Source organism: Notolabrus celidotus, chromosome 20, assembly GCF_009762535.1.
Source record: "Notolabrus celidotus isolate fNotCel1 chromosome 20, fNotCel1.pri, whole genome shotgun sequence".
NCBI lineage: Eukaryota > Metazoa > Chordata > Actinopteri > Labriformes > Labridae > Notolabrus > Notolabrus celidotus.
The window spans coordinates 10,570,256-10,592,240 of record NC_048291.1 but is presented as its reverse complement, the minus strand read 5'-3'; the positions used below and the strand labels follow the sequence as shown (position 1 = coordinate 10,592,240).

The window sequence follows — 21,985 nt, the reverse complement described above, 5'->3', positions numbered from 1 at the left end:
ACAAGATGGATGTCAAACTTAATGTTGCTGGCAGCTTAGCTATGTGGTACATCAATTGTGGTCGCACTTTCTGTTCAACTCCTCTCATTGTCAGTTTAATTATGGTATGTTTTACAGAACACGTTGAAGAACTGTTGTTTCTTTAACCCTCCTATTATCCTTGGGGTCAATTGGACCCCATTTAATGTTTAACGTTTCTAAATTAATGATTAACATCACTTTGGCTTCATATTTCATGACTTTTCTTGTGATTGATTAGGTTTATTTTGGTCTGCATCAACAACCAACATATCCCTCCACGACATAGGAGCATAAACGTAAAGTACCTGAAACATAAACCTGGGTGACAATCAGTTTCTGGAGGTTTAAATTGCTGGGGTCAAATTGACCCCAAGGATAAAAGATGTTAGTAAATTTGAGTGTAACAGGAGGGTTAAACCAAAAAAGCTGGTCCTCCATTTCTGATGTCCATCTAACTTTATGCTTCAAGTTTAATATTGCTGTTGTTGTGTTTCTTTATTCAGTCAGGCTGCTTCCCAATTTGTAATCATGTCCTTTAACATTACAATCCACAGTGTGCATGCTTTGCTGTCCTCGATTTCCCCCACACACAGCAGGATATCTGATCGTAAACACTGAGCATGTTGCAAATGTCAAATATTTATGATTAGGTATCAGCCAAATGAGACCATATCAGTGCAGCCCGATCGTCTTTTGAGCAGATTATGGGAATTAAAACCTCTCTGAACATACCTCACATCAAAGGTATCCTTTGAACAAATCAGGACTTTCCTGACTTTTTTTGGTGAGGGGGGACCGGGTATAAAAGTCGTCCTGGTTATGTTGCAGTGTGTATTCTGCTTAACACAAGAAAAGCAACCTGTTTTTAATTTGAGTTATTATATAAATCCAGTCAAAGTCCTATGTGAAGTACTTTTGGCTGCAAGTTTGTATGAAAAGTGCCATATAAACAAAGTTTAGTTGAGTTTAGTTATTCTTGACATGCCATCAGGGACCAAAATACATGCTCATTGAAATGTGCTATTCTTATAGTAAATAATGCATATTCAATATATCATACCGCTATGGAGACTGCCTCATTTTTCTTCATAACTTATGAGCAGAAGCACAAGTTCTGCATTTAGCTGCTGATGTTTTATGTGCTTTTTGAAAAGGAGGACATAAATTTAAGGGCTCGATGGTAATATAACATTAACTGTGCAAAGCTTTTCCTGTCTTTTATGAGGATGATTCAGACAGCAAAGCTTAGATTCACAGAGATAAGGAAAAGTGTAATTAACCCAGATTCAAACCTTGAATTTTTAGGGAAGGCATAGTGATGACAGAGACAGCAATTAGCGTGTGTGTGTTGGAGTGTGTATCTGTGTGAGCGAAGCCTTCAAAAGCTCTGAATCAAGGTCCCCGAGCACAGAGCTTTGTAGCTAAAAAAAAAAAAGTGACAGCTCTTGTCTCATTCAGACAGATTCGTGGGCGAGATGTCTCAGTGCAGCATTACGAGTGTTTCCAGCTTGGAGGTGTTTGGTGTGATCAAAAATGTCTGGATTCTGTAGGGAGTTCTGCATAAATACAATGATTAGGGGATCAATGTTCGTGTTCATTCCTTCTGCCACAAGGCATGGAGGTGAGATTTTAAGATAGCTGTTTGTGACTTTAAATGTGAGTCTCACAAGGCACCAGGCTTCAGCAGCTTAGTCAGGCTCCTTCGTCAGTTATTTTCCACTGGGGACATAAGTTCATTTGTGATCTGTGTAACATTTAAAATAAGACTGTTTAACCTGAAAGGAAGTCCCAGCTGCAGGTGGAGAGCAAGTGCCAAACTCCTTTTTCATCAGGCCTGTTTGTTTCTACATTATTACAAACTCTGCAAGTATTGGCAATCTTCTTTGATGGCCTGTTAGTGCGGTAAACTACACAGCAAGATGTTATTTGTCGTATGTTTGCGTGAAAAAATGAATTCCCAAATGAATCCAAAAACACAGCTAAGAGAAGTTCAGTGACCAAGGTAGGTCACTGCAGACAGATTGCAGCATTTACCTGTCACTCACAGTGACCGCGCCCCTGAAACTGCATGACTTATACCCTTCGATTCCACAGCAAGCATGTGTGCTGCATCCCATCAGCACCACAGTTTTGCTTTGTCTGACAGCGCAAGCCTTTGCCCACTGAGGAGTAGCACAACAGACCACAGCTCAGGGCAGCTGGACTCACAAGGTCAAGTGAGAACTCCTCAAGATCTTACAGGAGCTTTGAGATTACACAATAGCAACGGTATATACAGAAAATATCTAGCAACAGGTTGCTTGTCTGATTGACTGTTCATTTAGATATTACTCCGATATTTAGATAGATAGCTATTTGTGCTTCTACCATGAGTGAGTACGCCACACAATAAAAGAGGTTTATTTTTTCTTATTGTGACCGGGTTCCCTTTTGGCACTACTGGCCTCTGTATGGCATTGTGCCAGCCCTGTTAGTTTGTCGTTTGCCTCCAGTCATGCATAATTTGAACTGTCTTTTAAAACAAAAGAATAAATTGTATATTTTTATAAGAACCAAGTCTCCTGCCCTGTGGTATCAAACCTGTGTGTCCTTAAAACAATTGTTAACTGAATTAGAATCAAAGTATATTCCCGGGGGTGAAATTCCCCTGGGTGGCGTTGCCGAGCTTTGCTCTCCTCCGTACCCAACCTGCCACATTCTGTTTGATTGTGTGGGAGTCTGTACATGGTGTTTTATTTTGAAATTGACAGGTTGCTTTGTGCCATTCCTTAGTCCGACTTCCTTTCCAAGCCGATTTTATAATAAAGAATAATAAATTAAAGAAATATGTTAGAAAATTTTAAAATTAAATAAAAAATACATAAAATGTACAAGATTCTAGATAGAAAAATCATATTTTTAAAAATTAAATTGTTGAAAAGTTTCCATAATGACGTTAATAAGACAAAGCAGTTTTTTGTGTCAGGTGAATAACCAGTTGAATTCTGCTGTAAAGTCAGACTATAATAAGGGACCTGCTGGTAATTGACTCACTTTTGGGGTAAAGCTCAAGTGGCCACTTGAGGAACTGCACTTTTTGGCCCTTTGGCTTTGTCTCAACTTCAAATGTTGTTGCTTGCAGATCATTCATTTTTATCATAATAAGAGTCATATATTCTAACACACTGCATTCAAATAAAGCTATAAACAGGATATAACCAGGTTCGGCCCACTTGCAGTCCTAAGAATCAGCTACAACAATGTGCAGTGACCTCTAACAAGAGCTCATAAAACAAGCCCACTGCTGGGTAAAAAGACCTGCTCCTGTTGATTCAGGCATCATGGATGCTCTGTTTACTGTCTGTAAGTGTTTCATGGTGTCACTGAAGCATGCAGAGCTCATACAGTTTATGGCAAGGGAGTCCAGTTTTTATCCGGTGAAATGTGGCGCCTGACATCAAATATGTTATTAAATTTTCACACACTGCTGACCGCAATATCATCAGTAGCAAAGACTGGCTGCTGTGTGTACCCTCAGGTGTTCAGCCCTGTTTACTGGGTGAGTACTGAGTGTTTGCATGATTGTGAGTACAAATCGAGGATACTATTTCAACACTGAAGGTATTTGATGATTTATTTTACCTGTCAACAAGGTCAACACTGACCTCACTCCTGGTCCTGTGAATGATTAGTTATTACGTTCCCTGCTCACCTTTAAAAAGAGAGTGTTAATGGACTTGAGAGGAAAATGAAATAGAAAAATGTATACAAGCAACTTTTACAAGAATCTTCCTCTAACTTACTGGCTCTTTTTGAACATGCTGTACGTCAAATCCTCCCCAGAATTTCTCAGCAAAGTGTTGAAGAATATGATTACAAATACGTCAGCAGTTTTTCCTCATATGAATAAAAATCCCTCTTTTAGTCTTTGCTATTTAGAACAAGAATGAGTTCAAAATATGTCTCAACCACAGAGAAATGACAAAATGTACATTCCCTGTCACGCAGCCCCTTTCAAAACAAAGTTTTAAATCAAAGTGAAATAGATTTGACCCTGTTCATTTAAAACTGATTCTCAAATGTGAAGTTTTTCTCTTTCTCAACTACTTCCAGCCTCCTCCAGGCACCAGCACATCATCTATTCAAGCTTTTTTCTTTTTTTTTTTTTTACTGAGATTTATGTCTGCCTCAACTCAGAAAAACGTATCTGGGAATAATTTGGTGCAGAGCTACCCAAAAGCTGATAAAATCCTAGTTTCAGTATCAGTCACGATGAGAGTGCGAAGGCCTGGTACCTGTTAAATGATGGCTTTTATTGTGAAAACCATGATACTGCAAAAGAATGCAGTAATTGATGTATTGTAGCTATGCCACTTGATTTCTTGGATATATGGTGTTTCCCTGATGAATACACAATGGCATTCACTTTCTGCCATTGCAGAGATGTTATCTAACCACCACTTTGCACAACAATTGTTTGTGCTTGTTGTGCTTTAAACCTTCAGTGCTCAAGCTTCAGTACCCTGTCTCAGAGAAGAATGTGTTGTTTGGCTTGAGGTCTTCTGTTCGCACAGTAGATTAAGGCTGAATTTATGACCTTGGCTTCAATGCTCAGTGAGGAAAAATAGTCCAGTTACACACTTGACTAGAGTTGGTGAAAACTGATGAGCGAAATTAAGTTTCTTTGCATTTTTTCTCCCATGATTTTATTCCATCTTTGCGTCATGACTGACGTCAATAACGAATTGAAAGAAGTGAAGAGTTTTAAGGAAATCAAGGTCAGAGATACTAGAAACAGAAACCCACAAAAGCCTATTTTTGTCTCAGCTGTACTGAGCCACCCACCTCTAATTGGGGTTGTGGCTTTGGTTAGTTGCTATTACTACAATGCTGCAATGCTCTACCACAGAGTAAACGAGCACAGATGACAGATAAGGCGTTTTTCGACCAGAGGAACTTTACCCCGGAATTAGGGACTTTACCCCGGAACTACCTGCGATAAGGGATGCATCCGGCTGACAGTCGGCAGTAAACAGTGAATCCAACTGTGATGAAATATGGCATGATCTAAAACAGCGCGAGCTGAGTCTCTTCCGTGCTAACAGGTTAACTGTTGTGTTGCTCATATGATACCTGCCTGTCTGTCTGCTTCTATAGTGTCATCTGTGATGAATGGCATTCGTCTTTGTTTTACTGCCCTCTAATGGTCTGGTTGTGTAGTGCATTTACCTTTTTTTCCCTCCATACGTCACTGGCCTGATCTGCACAATCTACCTGGGACTTCAGCCCGCGGTTGACACGCAGACAACAATGGGGGTCACAGAACCTTTTAGTTCAGGGTAAAGTAGTTCTGGGGGCTAAAAGACCCCAGAACTCTTGGTCGAAATGCACCTATAGTATCTCATGGTGCAGCACGGTACGGCTGTGTTTTGATCTAGAAAACTGAGACAAAATTGTATGCAGGCTGTGTGTGGACAAAGCAATGAGTAACCAGCACAGGCATGTAGACATTTACCTGCAATGAGTACCAAGGGCTGGGGATGCTAGCTCTGCTAATGTTAGCCACACTCAGCAAATTAATATGACATTGATTACCCGGTAATCAGCTGTGGTAAATAAACTCTGCTCAATTTTGACTGTTTTCTGAGTTTTTTCTTACCTTTAGCCTAGTTGGTTAGCTAGACTTTTCATTTCTCTTCAAAGAACTAAGACTTAAGTTTCTTTGGAACATCCCTACTTTAAGGACAGTATAGCCTCTTGTGGTAGCCATAGCGCCTCAATGAAATCTAGGCCAAGGCTTCCTTCTCCAGCACCGGTCTTTGTTTACAGCTGAGAATAGAGAACGTAGAGAATAGAGTTGGGGTAGAGAGATAAAGCCTGTGAGCGGATTTTTGGCTGCACGTACAGTATATGCAGATGTCTTTTTATAAAAATAGGTTCTGGGATTGCATTATCCCTGATATAGTTCACCTCTTCGCGCATACAACCAAACCCACTGAAATCCCAGAGGACAATACCGCTTAGACGTGACGCAGAAACCAGGGCACCTCTGACATGATTGCACAATTATCTTTTAAAAAAGGAAGGGTGCCGGCTTAGCTCAGCAGTTGAATCACGCGCCCATGCTGAAAGGCTTTAGTCCTTGAAGCGGTTGGTCTGAGTTTGATTCTCCTGTTTGCCCAAAAGCCCTTTGCTGGATGTCACTCCCCAGTATCCTTCTTCGTCTACTGTCTCATCCTCTGAATTAAGGCATAAAAGCCCAAACATAATCTTTGAAAAATGAATTATAGAGTATGTTCCTATTTAATACACCAATACAAAGTCAAGTCAAACTTATTCATAAAGCATATTAAAAAACAAACTCACATTGACCGAAGTGTTGTGTAACCAGGGACAGTGCAATAAAAGCTTACGAAAGGTTTGTTATTTTTTTTGACGTAATGCTGCACTAAACTATTAAACCACACCCGTAAGACATTTATAAATATACATAAGCAGTCTATAAACTATACTTTACAATACGTTTCTAATAAGTGCATACAAAAGTCTTATAAATATTAGTTTTAGCTTATCATGCTATTAACACTAATTTGGTTCACTGAATGTTTATTGAATGTACAACCTGCCTCCATCTCCTCCTAATGTGAGAGGTGAAGCCAAAATACTGCCTTGATGGGTGTTGACATATTGCGCTGGGGTGGCCAAAGCTTGAACAGAAGTGATATGGATGGTGGACTGACATGACATCCTCTCTACTAGCCAAAGCACACATTTAATGTACAGCAGAACAGGTCCTTGTGTTGATTTGAAGCAGACACTCTGGCCATGGAAAGTTAAACGACTCTTGTGTCAGTGTGCATGATGTTTTCTTTCATAGCTTCTCCCCTACCTTGCTTGTACGTTACCTTTTAAGAGTCTTATCACATGTACACCAAAGCTCATGACAGTGACAAAGATGTTACCACACAATCATATCAATAAAAAGTTGAATACTTCCTTTTAGTGAACAGAGCTTTATAAGTTAATTCCATAGAAATAACATCAGAAATCTATTATTGGCTCACATCTTCCTTGAGCACAGAAAAGTTAGTGAAAGCCTTAGATGTCTTTTCAGCTCCTCAGACATGTGAGTGAGTGCTTATAATTGACCCTCACCCTGCTTTATTTAGCATCAGATTCTGTCACTATTGATTCCTGCCCACAGCTGCATAACTCAGTGGGAGGCTGTCGGGACGGCAAGGTAGCAGGAGATAACAGGAGGGGAGACAATGTACAAAGCCACTTACACAGTGGCTTTGGAGGCTAATTACTTTGTATGTGTCACCTTACAGCAGTTTAACGGCTGAAGACAGTGGTATGTGTGGTGAGCCTGAGGGCAAAATCTCATTTTGCATTCTGCTCTTTATGTTGCTCCCTGTGGCTGCAGGAGGCTTTTTCTAACCTAATATGAAATGACATTTTGGAAGTAAAGGTTTGCTTTATTTGCTCACATTTAATTCTCATGATATCTGCGGATGCTTTGTTTGATTTGTTGGCAAAATGTTCAAGTTTGACACAAAAATTAGGTGATTATATGTAAAGCTTGTATTGATCCTATATTAATTATTGCCGTGTTAGATTTTCAATGAAAAAGAAAATAATGACAGTAAGAAATTATGCAACATAAGATTTTATACCGAAACATAATAATGCACCACAAATACTAATGATTTATAAATACATGCATGCCATTTTTTCAAGGTACCTCTCTCAGACTCTAGAAAAATTAGCTGATCATGGGGGACATCTAGTGGTAGCACTCGAAACGTCTTCAAAACCATCAAGTCTTATTTAAAAGAAGTGTCCACCTGTCTCCACTATTATAAGTTCAACAAATGTGTCAGCTGGACTAGTTGGAAACAAAAATTGAAAATCAATCATGTTTTAAAACAAAGAGGGCTTTGTTCCATGTTACTTCTGCTTCAGGTGTTGATTCAAAATAAAGTTTATGGGAAGGGTAGGTACAAAAAAAATGTATTCTCCAAATTAATAGGGCCTTTAAAGACTAAATAACTACGAAAGGTTAGACTGTAGCAATTTATTTCTGCCATAATTTGTGCAATTATTATAGAAAGTGTCAACTTATGAAATATCTCAAATTCTTAAACTCATGTGAGATCCGCATTATCCAATAAAGGGGTGCGTGTATTGTGGATGGTTTGATGTGTTTCCATTGTGTTAAGGATTAGTTACCTCCAGGGAGCGCCCGTCTCCTGTATGAGGTCTATTGTCCGTATTTCTACCTGCAACAGAGAGTGTCAAGCCAGATAGAAAGTTACAGCCGAGCAAGTATGAAGCAAGGTCTTCAAAATAAAAGCATGGGAAAGAAACCACGATTTGGGCAGGGTCCAGAAAAGTGATAAACATATCTTAAGTGGAGCCATAAAAGTTAAACTAGCTTCGAAACAGACAGACAAATATATGTGGGGTCTGATAAAAGTTATTTGATATTCAAAAGATTCGAGATTCAAGATTCAAGATTCCAATTCAAGAAAGCTTTATCGCCAAGTGAGCTCGAGTCGCACACACAAGGAATTTGACGTGGTGAATGTAACACTGGTACTTAACAACAAGACAGTAAGGACATAACAAGACAGTAAGGACAATAAATATATAAAGTTAAACACAAATCCAAAAGTTCTAAATTAAAATAAAAATACTATCTGTACAAGGTATAGAAGTAATTTTAAAGACATGAAATAAGTTAACTTAGCCTACGCCAGAGTGCACATTTAGTAGATGAATATAATAATAAAATATGTTATGGGATAAATTACAATATTGCACATGGTTATGAGGTATTGCACCTGAAATCAAAGTATTGTGACAGTTAAAGCGACGCGAAGCATTGGGAGGGAGTCTAACTATCTAGGTAAAGTTGTGCTTAAAGTTTGATAGTGATAGTTGATTTCTGCAGCAGCTGTAAATTTGTTTATTAGAATTCCGACTTTTTCTCAGAGTTCTGACTTTTTTCTCAGAATTCTGACTTTTTTCTAGGAATTCTGATTGTTTCTCATAATAATAATACTTTTTAAAAAATGTATTAATTAATTTATTTTTCAGTGGCCCTAATCCTCTTCCTTAATTTGTTTGTTCCTAAATAGTCAGAAAATGTAACAACTATAGAACACGTAAATGATTGTTTTTCTCTGTGAAAATCAATAAACAAAGTAAAAAAATAATAATAAAATGATCTGCAAAATCTTAGTTTTAATTTGAAGGCAGGTAACCGGAAGTGTGGTCTTATCTCTCGTTCTGGTTGGCTTAACACCTGTGTCCACCTATTCCTACCTCCACAGACCTCCCTCCTCTGAGCTAACCATCTACAACAAGTTTGACAGCTAAGCATTTCTCGTGTTCACAGGCAGATCGGCAGCAGTACACGCTCTCTCTCCTCTCCTCTTGTTCTTCCTCTCAGTTTTACCTTTTTTCTGTTACTATGTGTGCGTCTACTTGCGTCTCCTGCTGGCTATGAGGAATTTTACGTGTCCGTAGTTTTTGTCACTTTGTTTTCCCCTCTTGGATTTAGTTCGTTTTTGTTTTGTTTTTAAACTCTGGGTGGTTGTTGCTCCACTTTTCTTTTTTTTCCTTTTTTTTTTTTCTTTTTGGTTGTCGGGCGTCGCAAGGGATTGAAATTCAACATGTCGAGGAGCACGGAGGAGGTGTACAAGCTCACTGAAAGTACTTACAAGGTGGGTGCTGCTGGGAACACAACAGGTGTGACCACGACAGAGTAGACAAACATACCTCCATGATTGCATGTGTCCAGAACTGAATATAGAGTACATTTTATATAAGAAGGCATTTCTCCATCCCTAATTCTTGAATTTGCTCTGCATTCAGAAGTCTTGTTTTGCTTCTGTCTTTTTTCTTCCCCCTGTTTTCATTTTTGTTTTGAACCACTTTGTAACCTTGTTAAGGAAAGTGCTATATAAATAAAGTTTATTATTATTATTATTATTATTATTATTATTATTATTATTATTATTATACCACCTTGAAGAAGATAAACTTTTACCTGATGACTGACTTACAGGCATTTTTAATCAACCTCAGTTTATTGTAGCAGTCAAACTATTCAAAAATGTAATAGAACAGCTGGACTTGAGGGTAAATTCAGCATTGTTGATACATATTATCGTATAAGGCTCCAATATGTATTACCAATATTACTAATGATCTTGTCCTAATATGAGTTGTGCTGTTTTTAAGGATCCCTGACCAGAGCTGTGATTAATATCTCTTCAATTTGCTGTTTTTGTTCATAGAATAAATAAAATAAAAGGAGACAGATCAGTTAATGCAATCTTGTTAGAGGTTTTGTGAGAGACAGTTAACAGACTATTAGAGAGTTTTAGATTACTGGTTTTAAAGAAAATAGCCCCACCCTAGGAGTGCCATTTCCTCATTAAAGTGCTGCCTTTGTTGCTCAGCGTGATAATATATATTTTGCAAAGATAATTTAGTGCTTTGGAATGACTTTCTTTTTGTCCTAAAAATGCCTTTCATTGTGGGATTCAATGGGAATAAAAGAGAAATGCAACCCATAATAATATAATTTGATAATTTGATCTAAGCCACACTTAACCATATTCCAACAGGAGTTACCTAACTTACCTCATCTCGTAGCCAAATTTGCATGTATTAAAGTAAAAGTGAGTTTGTAAAGTGTGGCTGCAGGGGTCAGAAAAACAACATTAAGTCTTCTTGAGTAGCTTTCATACATCCAGCCTCCTTTCAGGACAGCCCCAGCAGCTCCTTGCTGTGATGAAATGCAGGTAAAAGACTCCAGGTTTAATAATTGATCTGCCTGTGTGTGTTGTGTGGTAAGGTTATACAGCAGGCTCCTCCAGCAGCCATCACCTCAGTATAATACAATATGTTTACATGAGGAGGGCAGCAAATTAGGGAGTTCTGCTGTCTCTGGTACCCAAGGATTGTAGGTAATCCTGCGTAGTTCATAGATGCTACTTTTTCTTCTATTGCTGATGCTCTGAGTCAGAGGTTTTTTGGTACATGCATGGGAAATTCTGTAGACTTTCTTAAAGTGGAATAGGCTTGTTTTATCTTTTCCTGCAGTGAACTTAGACTAGGTCCTCATCCTTACATGAGAAGAAGAATGGCTCAATTTTGAGGCTTTTTAAAGACTACTTCCGTGAGGTGATTGTGTGCCTGAAACTCTAAGCTCCTGTTAAGAAATAGCCAGAGTGTTTCATTCTCCCCCACCTTCACTCCCATATGATGTCACTCAGTCATGTTTGAGTCACCCACCTAGAAACTCAGATGTGTTTCAACAACAATTCAACAATTAAAACCTTGAATGAGCACTTTGTGACTAACTGTCCCCTCCTTTTTGTTTCCACCCACCCAGAGTGTGATGGACCAGTTCAACCCAGGACTGAGGAACCTGGTCAACCTGGGCAAGAACTATGAGAAATCAGTAGCTGGTGAGTATTCACTCTACATAAAATACACATGCACAGTGTTTGTTCAGTGTTTCAACTTAGTGTGCGGCTTTTACCTCAGAGCTGAGCATCTTCCTTTAAGTTCCCATGAGAACAAAGTATTGTTTTCATCATTGTGACCTATGAATCTATATCTGGCTCAACAAGCACAAAAGCAGCAGCAGAAAAGATACTCCATTAAATCTAATGGGAAATTCAATTTTTTTACATTCTGTTATTGATCATGCGACAGAGGCCAAAATTGACAAACATGTGCACAAACAGGACCCTGTGAGCTTGCATTAATGGAGAGGTGTCAGAGTGAGGGAGCTATACACATGTGCCTTGCTCAAGGATGCCTTGGCAGTGCCCAGGATGTGAACTGGCACCTCTTTAGGAACCAATCAACCCTCCATACTTTGATTGGCCACCACCTGGTTCCTAAGTTTAGTCCCAGACTGAGCTACTGCCACCCCCAATTGTTTAAAAAAAATTAACGCACTCTGTGACATTGTGCACATTTGTATGCACACAAATCATGAGCTAGCTAAGATTAACGTGCTATATCCTGCACTTTAGGATATCTACAAATTTACTCCTACTTGGTGTGACTTGGAATAACTTCCCCATGTTGCTGCTTTAGAGGCTGTGTTTGTGCACATTTTAGAGAACATGTGGGCTGCTTTTCAGTGGGCATCAGTAGGTGATAGTGAGGCTCTTTTTTTCCAGACAAACATTAATGACCATTTTATCATTTTCCCAGCAATGACCCTGGCGGGAAAGTTGTATTTTGATGCAATGTCAAAGATTGGGGAGAATGCTGCAGTGTCTCCTGTCTCCAGAGAATTAGGTAAGTCTCCATGCCCCCTGTCCTCTGGCTCTCTCCTGGGATAAAGTGCGGGGAATCTGCAGACTGTGGTCTCAGCAGTCTCACTGTGGTCTCAGAAGCTTTTACTGTTTGTTTATAAAGGTGCATTTCTAGTTTATATCTATAACTTCCAGTATTTCTTTGGGAGGATTTAATGCTCATAATCTTAATCTGTTTCTCTTCTGTCCTGTACAAAGTGTGTCCAAATGTATTAACATGGTGTCTTTATTGCTGTGTCCCCAATCGATAGAAGTACAAATCTGGCACATTCATTATACCAAACGATCAATGACGTAAACAGTCATAAATGCAATATAAAGCAAGGTAATATAAACACCATCGCTAAGTCTGAAAACTTAGCTAGCTTTAGCTCCATAAGTCAGTTTCAAAAGGCCAAAATCTACTCATGTTTTTTCTGCAGCATGCAGATAAAAAATCTGCTGAAAGTCTCAAAGAATCCGAAATTTGATCTACAGAGAGGAGTATCAGCAAAACCTTAAATCTATTCCATTAAAAGAAAAAAACAGCCTCCAATTCTTTGTAGATGTTTCAGTTCCTTCAGTTAAAGGCATCACTGCTACATTTTGAGCAAGCTGTTGTACCTTCTTAAAAAACGGAGAGTAAACAAGAAGAACAAGTGTGCGCCGTCAGATCTCCTCCTCATTATTGAGGTAGACAAACAAATGAGTCCTGTAGCTCGATCACAGCAGCAATTGCACTTTGATTAATGTCAGCATGAAGCTTGTGATGGATGTGTTGAAGTGTGTGTTAGTGTGTGTGAGCTATGAAACAAACTGTGGCACAGAGTTTGTTTGCTTCTCTTGTTAGTTTCTTGCTGACTCCCCATGCTCTGGTTCCCACAGGCTCATTTGCAGCTTGAAGACGTCTGGCATCCTCACTCAGCGTCACTCGTGGCACACTTTGATTTAACCGCTGCATGTCTCTTGACTCTCCTGCTGATTAGCAGCAAAACTGCTAATTAAATTCAGCAGCACAATGGGGAGTGCCACATGGTGTTGTATTGCAGTGCAAGTCCTCGCACAGTTAAACTGATAGTCCAAAGAAAAAACTGAAGCCTGGTAGACACATAGTGTGCATCCATAGGATTGTTCTTGGCTTCCAAATTAATTTGAGCTACAATAGATTGTTATTATTACAAGCTTTTATTGTGCAAAGTGTGATTAAAAATCCACATCACAACTGCCCATCCCTCCATCTGTTCAGCATGTTGGAAACAGTCTTGGTTGTAGAGTGGTTGCAGCATTTAAGACTACAGACTATAAGACGTGAATTATGCTGCTGTGAGCAGCCAGAGAGGTTTCAGTGGATTTCTTGGTGGGAGTGGGGTTTTATTTATTTATTTATTTATTTTGTCATTCAACTTTTATGGAATTTTTTTCAGTATTTCTTTGTTCACCACAAGTTGAAAAATTATATTTAAATTATACAAAACCAACAAAAAGAAAATAGAAAAAGAAAATACATATAATAATAATAATAATAATAATAAAATAAATGCAAAAAATAATAATAAAGATAATAATAAAATAGCATTCCTAATATTCTCGTTGATGTTTAGAGGTTAACATACAGTTGTGTTCAAAAGTTTACATACCCTGGGGCGCTGGTGGCCTAGCGGTCTAAGCGCCCCACATATAGAGGCTACAGTCCTCGTCGCAGGGGTCGCCGGTTCGATTCCCGGCCGGTCGACCATTTCCTGCATGTCTTCCCCCACTCTCTACTCCCCACATTTCCTGTCTCTCTCCACCTGTCCTATAAAATAAAGGCAAAAAGGCCAAAAATATAACTTTAAAAAAAAAAAAAAAAAAAAAGTTTACATACCCTGGCAGAATTTGTGATTTTTTTGGCCATTTTTCAGAGAATATGAAAGATAAGAAAAAAACGTTTTTTCACTCATGGTTAGCTGTTGGGTGAAGCAAATTATTATCAAACAACTATGTTTACTCTTTTTATATCAAAATGACAACAGAAACTACCCAACGTTCTGCCAGGGTATGTAAGCTTATGAGCACAACTGTATATAGTATTTCATGTCACAATATTACATTTCATAATCATACATGACGTTCATCATCATTAATTGCACATCTGATACCATAGTCACCTTCTCCAATCATTTCCAGATAACGACCCCATGTTGAATACTTTAGTGTTATTGTTGATTCTGTAGATAAGCTGTTCAAAAGAAGCTGTCCTGGCCAGTTCATCTCTCCATTCACTAAAACGGATCTTCTGTTTTGATTTCCGATGTCTCAGCACTATCCTGCATCCTGTTATAAAAGCTAATTTCACCTAAAAGCTAATTTTACCGGTGGGAGTGGGGTTTTAAGTTGTTTGATCTGCATAAAGAACACAATAACAACTGTCCATTTATCAATGAGCCCAAAAAGAAAACAAAGCAACACAACAAAAATAAAAAAAGAGGGAATAAGGGGAATTAATTCCTCCCTTTTCCAACCCCAGGCCCTAGAGCATATCTGTCCTTTTGGCCTCCCAATACCGCCCATCCAACCCTTTAACAATTATTATGAGGAATTCTAGTTTCTAGTGTCAGCTGTGTTGTGTTTTGCATGTTTGCAGCAAGTTTCCCCACAGACATTTTTCTACCTAAAGAGCTCTTGCTCACTCCCCCCTCTTGTGCACAGCAAAGCAAAATGTCAACCCTGACTTCAAAATTTAACCCTAACCATGCTCCTTTCTCTTACCACTACAAAGTGTTTTTGGTACCTAAATATAACTAAGTAGTTTGGGGCATAAACCTAAGTATAAGTATATATAAATGTTGTGAGGCTAGAATTTTGGTTAGGGTTAGGCACCAACACGTTTTCATTAGGGTTTGGAAAAGAGACTAGTTTTGGTTGAAACAACACTTCAACATGGACATACACAGCAGTTAAAAACATCCTTAAAAAAACTAAAGGAAAACTATTGGTCAACACTAACGAGCCAATCACAGCACAAAAATGTCCCTGTTTGACAAAGTTCATGCAGTTATTAAAAAACTACATTTCAGTTAAATGAAATTTCCCACTAAACAGACTGCTGGAGCTAAAACTGCTGGAGGTAGATCATCTAAAAAACATATTTTAATATGTTAGTTCCCGACCTTATTCCCTAACTTGTTTCTAAAAATAGCTGCCCCGCCTGAGGACCCTAACCAGAAAAAAGTGAGGCATTGCTGTCAAAAATAAACATCAGTTTTAGCGCTCTCAGTAAGAGAAGTGAGGGGGAATTTAGTTTTATTTTTACACCAAATTCTAAACCATCCAGCAGGTATGTTAGCATGATTCTAATTCTGACAATCTCAGTGCAGTTAAAGAATCAAGCCTCCCCAGGTGGGTCTGAACCCCAGGCTGAGAACCAGGGCTTTAATAGATGATGGTGTTTAGATAGGTTGCAGATGCGACTGTATTTTGAGATCATCTGTCATCTCCCCACTTATATTCTTCTTGACTTGAACATATCCACACAACAGAAACACTCAGGTTTGTCATCTGTGTGTTATAGAAAATATACTTAGTATGCAGATGACGCAGTTTATTCTCGGTATTGGAAAAACACACTCACATGTTTTAAAACTTTCATCTCTTAAGGATGTCGCCATGGATTTTTACCCCAAATATCCAATTAGCTTAAAGTAAGTGCATCTAATGTACTGATTTTAACATCTTTAAAACACGTCAGAGGATATCTTTAAACCGGTTTACAGTAAATCCAGGATGAGGACATTGTATATGCTTCCTGTGATAGGAAATGAAGAGGAAATGAGGGGAGGGATGCAAACAAGCTGCTGACTGATTATTATCAGTGTCCATCAAAGTAATTAAAACCCCAACAAACTGCAGTTTTCACCTGTGTTAATTTTTAAATGAACCCACAGATAGTTTCCCCTCTCTGCAGAACAAAGACTAGAAATGACAAGCCCTGGAGATGATGCTGACATGACATTAGCATCACAACACAGATTTTATGTGGGGTGATGTTAAAATGTCAAAACTGAGTCACACTCACCTTTGACCTGTGGACAAACTCCAGCTCCCACTAATCCCTGAAAGAGAGAGACAGAAGGAGACAGATCAGTTCAGTCTGACTCATTATAGGGGATTATGTAAAACATGAGGCGATTAAATGCACACTACTCACAGTCATCTCGTCTAATGAACCTGGATTGTTAACCTGAGTGCATTGTGACTGGAGTCCACCCCCCCACCCCCCCACCCCCATATTCAGCCTGACATGTGCAGCTAAATGTCATCAGATCTCAAGACTAAAATCATGTCATGCTCCAACAAGACTAGGAGAATTCTCTGCATCTGGTCTCTCAGCCTTCTCGTGGACGTAGTGAAGCTTCCCCATCAGAAACCTGATCTCCGGTGGCGCGTAGCCGACCAGAAACAAGATACTCTCGAGAGGCATTCGAGGACCGGTGCACCTCGTCCTCCTACCTTCTTCCTTTAATTCCTTTAGTCACTTGCCCCCCTCCTCCGCCTGCTCCCTCCTCTGCCAGAGTTCAAATGTCAACAGTTGTTTCATTCAAGCACTCAGGTTTCTGACTTGTTTCCTTCAACGGACAAAAGTAAGGAGCAAGAATTTAGATCTGCAGGACCAGGATGTGTAATCTGCCAGGATTTTTGGGCGATGCATTTTATCTTTCAATGTTTTTTTAAATGGAATTGATGCTGTTAGCTGAAATGTGCTGGCATCCTTGGAAAATCTTGACAGAGCCAAAAAATCTGAAGAGTATGTTAAAGCCTGTAAGAAACTACAAACATGCAGCATTTTGTTTTCCTCAGGCAGCAGCACCTCATCCAATCAGATCCTTTTACAGCAGCCACAGCATCACTGACACTTTAAAGACAAACACACGCTCACACATACTGTCTTTTGATGGCCCTGGCTCGTTCAAACGGCACCAAGCCCACTTTACATAATCCAAACATGTTTGCATGGTGTGTCAGGGGGCTCTCTCCAATGCCAGGATTATTTTGCCCACAGTCAAACACAGAGGAAGAACTGTGGGCTGCTTTGCATGCTACCAGCTAAATGCTGTTTTCAGAATCAGCTTAGAGTAGGACGATCCTCTCTTTTTTCTTTTTATGTTTGTATCCCTCTCAGACTTTGGTTATTTTCCATTTCACTTCACATCATCGTTTGTACTTTATCTCTGCTCCGAGGCTCAAGAACGAAGTCTGGAAATTCTTTCCAAGTCAATCAGCCTGTTGCTATGAAGTGATCATTCTTCTTAAAATTCGTTGCATGAAATATATAAGAACAAAGAAATCAATAACTCAAAAAAGTGTAATTGGTGATTACTTTCTCGATCCGTGAGTTGCTTTTGCTGCACAATGTAAGAAAATGTTGGTCTGTATTTTCCTACAGACCATGCAAATTCCTCAGATGACTCTTTGTGGCCACAAGTCAAATATATTAATTTTGCAACCCTAGAAACATTGATAACCCTGCCCCAAACTTTTCAGCCTGTTTGTTTGTTGTATTATTATAATAATGGGTAAAATATGCCATTTTGGATTACTTTCAAAGAAATTCAAAAAATATTCTTGCGACCCCCCAATCAGTGTCTTGCGACCCCCCAGGGGGTCCCAGCCCCCACTTTGGGAACCCCTGCTTTAGAAGACAGAAGCAGAGTATATATTCTTCTTCTCTCATTAAAAAAAAAACTCAAACCAGGTAATATAATGAAAAAATAGTTTGGGGTTACTTCAATAGGTGAAAACAAACGTATTTCATGTTTCAGCTCTACATTTCTTGTTTTGACTTTCTACCTGAAACACCAGAAAACAGCATATTTCCTTGCGTGATTTACATCCCACCAGGTATAACTGATTTAAATCTTTACTGTATGTAGATTTGTTCAACAGCACACACTAACATTCACTGTAGGTATTGTGCTGTTTCTCACATAACTCCAACCACGATAGGTATCGAGGTTTACATTCTAAAGCACTTTAAACTTCAAAGTTATTGACCCCAAGGGAAGATCTGTCACACAGACACAAGACTCTGCCACAGAGACTCATGTACAAAAAACATAATGCAGCACATAATTATGTGAACACGTCAAGTGAAAACAGGACACCTATGGTATGTAAAACGGTCATTAAAACCATCACCAGTCATCAGCAGTGAAAGAGAAACTAGTCATTACTGGGATTGTCAGGATATTTTCAAAGTTTGGTTGCCTGACACTTGAAAAGCTGAAATGTCTTTTAGAGGCTGCGCTCTTATAGAAGATGTGAGACAGAGCCGGTAGATTACCACAAATGAGCCTACCGTCTGCTTTGATTATACACCTCTTCTTGTCTCCATTTGCAAGATCAGCCAAAAGGTGATAATGCTAAAGCTACACAGTGTTTTTCACATATAGACGACATAGACCAGGTACATTCACAGCCACCCAAGTATATTGTTGCATCTTTTTAGAATCTGAATAAGACAACCCTCTGCCAATGAAATCTAGTGTACAGTCCCTGCTCATTCTTTTCCCCTCATGCACCTGTCAAACAGGGTCAACTACACACAAACAGAGAGAAGTAGACTGTCAGTGGTATGTGCCTCCTGTAAATGCAATGATTGTGTTGAATATGGATCCTGTTATGTTGCTTTTTAAACAGAGATTTTAAGTGCATCCGTTTGTTGTTGATGGTCAGTGGACTGTATATAAAGCTCTTTGTCTAGTCTTCAGACTGCTCAAAGAACTTTTACATTACATGTCACATCCACATCATATTCAAACACTGATGGCAGAGGCTGCTATGTCAAGTGCCTATAAGTATTAACTAATCCCATTCACACAGCCACTAGGCAGTTTAGGGTTGAGTTTCTTGCCTAAGGACACTTCAGCAAGTGGACAGCAGGGCCTGCAAACCTCCAATCTTCCAATTGAGAGAGCCGAGAGAGCCACAGCCGCCTCTCACTGATGTAATCTCTTCTCCTATTTCCACATAAAAATATAGAATTGGTTGTTTTGGGGCTGTTTTCTGATTGTAGTGCTTTTTAGCTAGAACAGTACCGACCAATCCTGTTTTGGCAGGCTTTAGTGTGAGCAGGAAAATTGTCTGTGTGGAGATCAAAAGCAGGTAAGACACAGTCAATCCCAGCTACAGTCGGTGGTACTCCAATGACAATTTATCTATCTCTATCAACAGATTTAATCTGCATGCAAGTGCATCTAAAACCTGATGCTGTGTTGCGAAAACCAACCAGTGTTCACATTTTTCAGACCTCATGGAGTGCATCAGAAGTGATGGATTTGACCTCCTCAACAAACAGGGATTTGGAAAGTCCTTTTCTTTTCTTGAGGACAGATCAGATTCAGCAAAATTGGGACCAGTTAGTCAGTTAGTTACAAGTAAATTGCAAGTGAATCATAACAAAGTTGATTGCTGAAGTAAGCCAGAGTTTAACATTTATATGACTCACTATTCACAGTGAAACTGGGACTCACTAGAAACAGATGAATGGGCACCACTTGGAGCATGTAATGAACCAGGAAATGGCAGGGCTTATCTTGCAGACGTAAATTAAGGGGGAACTTTGCAACTCCATGCACAGTTACTTCTCAAGTTGCTAATGCTGTAAAAAGTGCAGCACTGAAAAAATAAGTCCTAGCTTGATGCAGTTTGTCACTAACCGCTGGTTATACCAGAATGCGCAAAATGTAGCCATCATTCTCACATTTATATATCATCATCAGACAAAGGTCAGGCAAAGGTTCTGAGAGTGGTGTCAATATTATTCAGTGCAACGTTTGTTTTGAGTCATTTCGATATCAGCCTTATTCACACTTACCTGCCGTCCTGAAAATGAAATCACAGGTAAAAAGTTCAAAGCATGGTCTGTGTAATTTTGGCTTATTTAAAAATCTTCTGCTGATAAAGAAAGTCGACACATTCAGAGAGAGTAACAAAAACAAGCAGGGCAAGCAGGTGTGTATGGAGTGATCAAAACTTAAGGGCAAGAGAGAACTGAAAGAAGCACAGTTAGCAGATTAAAGTAGTGTGTGAACAATTACTAAACTACATCATCATTCTTTCATTCAAAGATGACCCCTCAGTTAAGTCCGGCTGTAACTGCTTTACAGTGTTTTCAGACATGACTACAACCCATTTACAGCCCGAGTAAACAGCAGCTTGTCTGTGTCGTGTGGGTTTATCTCTGTTTCACTTTGTTGGCTCATGGTGGAGGATTGCCTCTGCTCTTATCCACATCATGACACACTTTTGCCATCACACCTTGTTAAATTGAGAACACTTGTTGCCCAGCAACGTGTTGCAAAGGCAATGACAACAATAAACAAATGAGTGTTATCAGTTGCAAAGAGACTGATGATACCTGTAATGTTTGTATTGGTGAAAGCGGCAATTCAATTGATTGTAGATAAGGGGACTTTGAGGTCCAGTTTGTTGATCAGTCACCTTGTTGTGATGTTTGTTGTCTGACATACTTTAAAGTCATTTTCAAAGCAACATGGTGGACTCTGCTTTTTCTGTACCGCTATATGTTTTTACCCTTTTTTCAAACTAGATTTTCATTGTTCTCTTCTGCCATATCAGCTTTCCAACACGCTACTTACACCATTTATCAATACATTTCCTCCTCCTTCTCCGCTTCCCTCCCTTTTATCCCTTTGCTCCCCCTTTTTACTGTGATGATCTATTGTCCATTATCTTCCACGCTGTTTGATCTGCTTCGAGTCAAAGACCGAGCCTCACTGTAAGGGAAGGCGTGGCGGTAAAAGGTGTAGCCGACAGAGCAGGGAGGGGCTCTGTTTACATACTGATGAATGTACAGGACATCGTCATACTTCAGACTGGAAGCCCATTGAACATCTGTCACAGAGTGAGGCTGTAAATACTTCACATGTCACTACACTGACGATAAAAGGAAACTTTTTTTTCTCCAAAGGAAAAAAAAACAAAGATCCAGTTACAGCTTTTTGAACATGGAGGGGTTGATTCTTTAAGTTGGTGATACAGTAAGTTTTATGTGAACTGGGTTTCGGGAATCACTGGGGGATATAGATGTTCCAAAGTGACCATGTTTAACTCTTCCTAAAGTGAGAAAAGACTCAGGAAGCATTAAGAGTTGAGCACCGTTTATTTATTAGGGATCACAGAGTCTGTCGATCAAACGTTCTCAGATTGGTTTGCAGTGTTGCTAACCTTAGCATCACCTGCCTTCAGTCCTACTTCAGTCGGATGGTTATATGATAGCTCAACCAGACACAGCCCACTAAATATTAATAATTCGATTAACCAACAAGTATTTCTGGAGCTGGCTAGACGTGGCAACAACCTTTTAAGCGTTGAGTCGATATGGACACACACATCTATACTGGAGGAACCTTCAATTTCTTTTTCGATAATACTTAAGTCTTCATTGCTATTTATGCCAGTTTAATTTTTGCAATAACCTATGTTGTGATTTATTCATGTTTTTGAAATACACATTATGCCCTAAAAAGTAACTTTTGCTTGCTTTTCAGGTAATAGTCAAGTTTTTAGTCAATAAAAATTAAGAAAACCAAAATATTATTGGTGTCTAAATAGTCAGATTCAGTCCACGCAAGAATTTGTTGACTACCGAATTATTA

At 39.1% G+C, this 21,985-nt stretch overlaps 1 protein-coding gene across 1 annotated transcript in view; it reads left to right on the top strand.

The window, feature by feature from the left end:
• The first annotated feature begins 9,382 nt into the window (after positions 1–9,382).
• Positions 9,383–21,985, top strand: part of baiap2l1b (BAR/IMD domain containing adaptor protein 2 like 1b) — a 48,600-nt gene continuing 35,997 nt past the window's right edge. Inside the window, exons 1-3 of the mRNA XM_034712283.1 lie at positions 9,383–9,731; positions 11,411–11,486; positions 12,247–12,333. Of these exons, the coding sequence (XP_034568174.1) occupies positions 9,681–9,731; positions 11,411–11,486; positions 12,247–12,333 (214 nt within the window). The 5' untranslated portion in view covers positions 9,383–9,680. The remainder of the gene's footprint in view (positions 9,732–11,410; positions 11,487–12,246; positions 12,334–21,985) is intronic.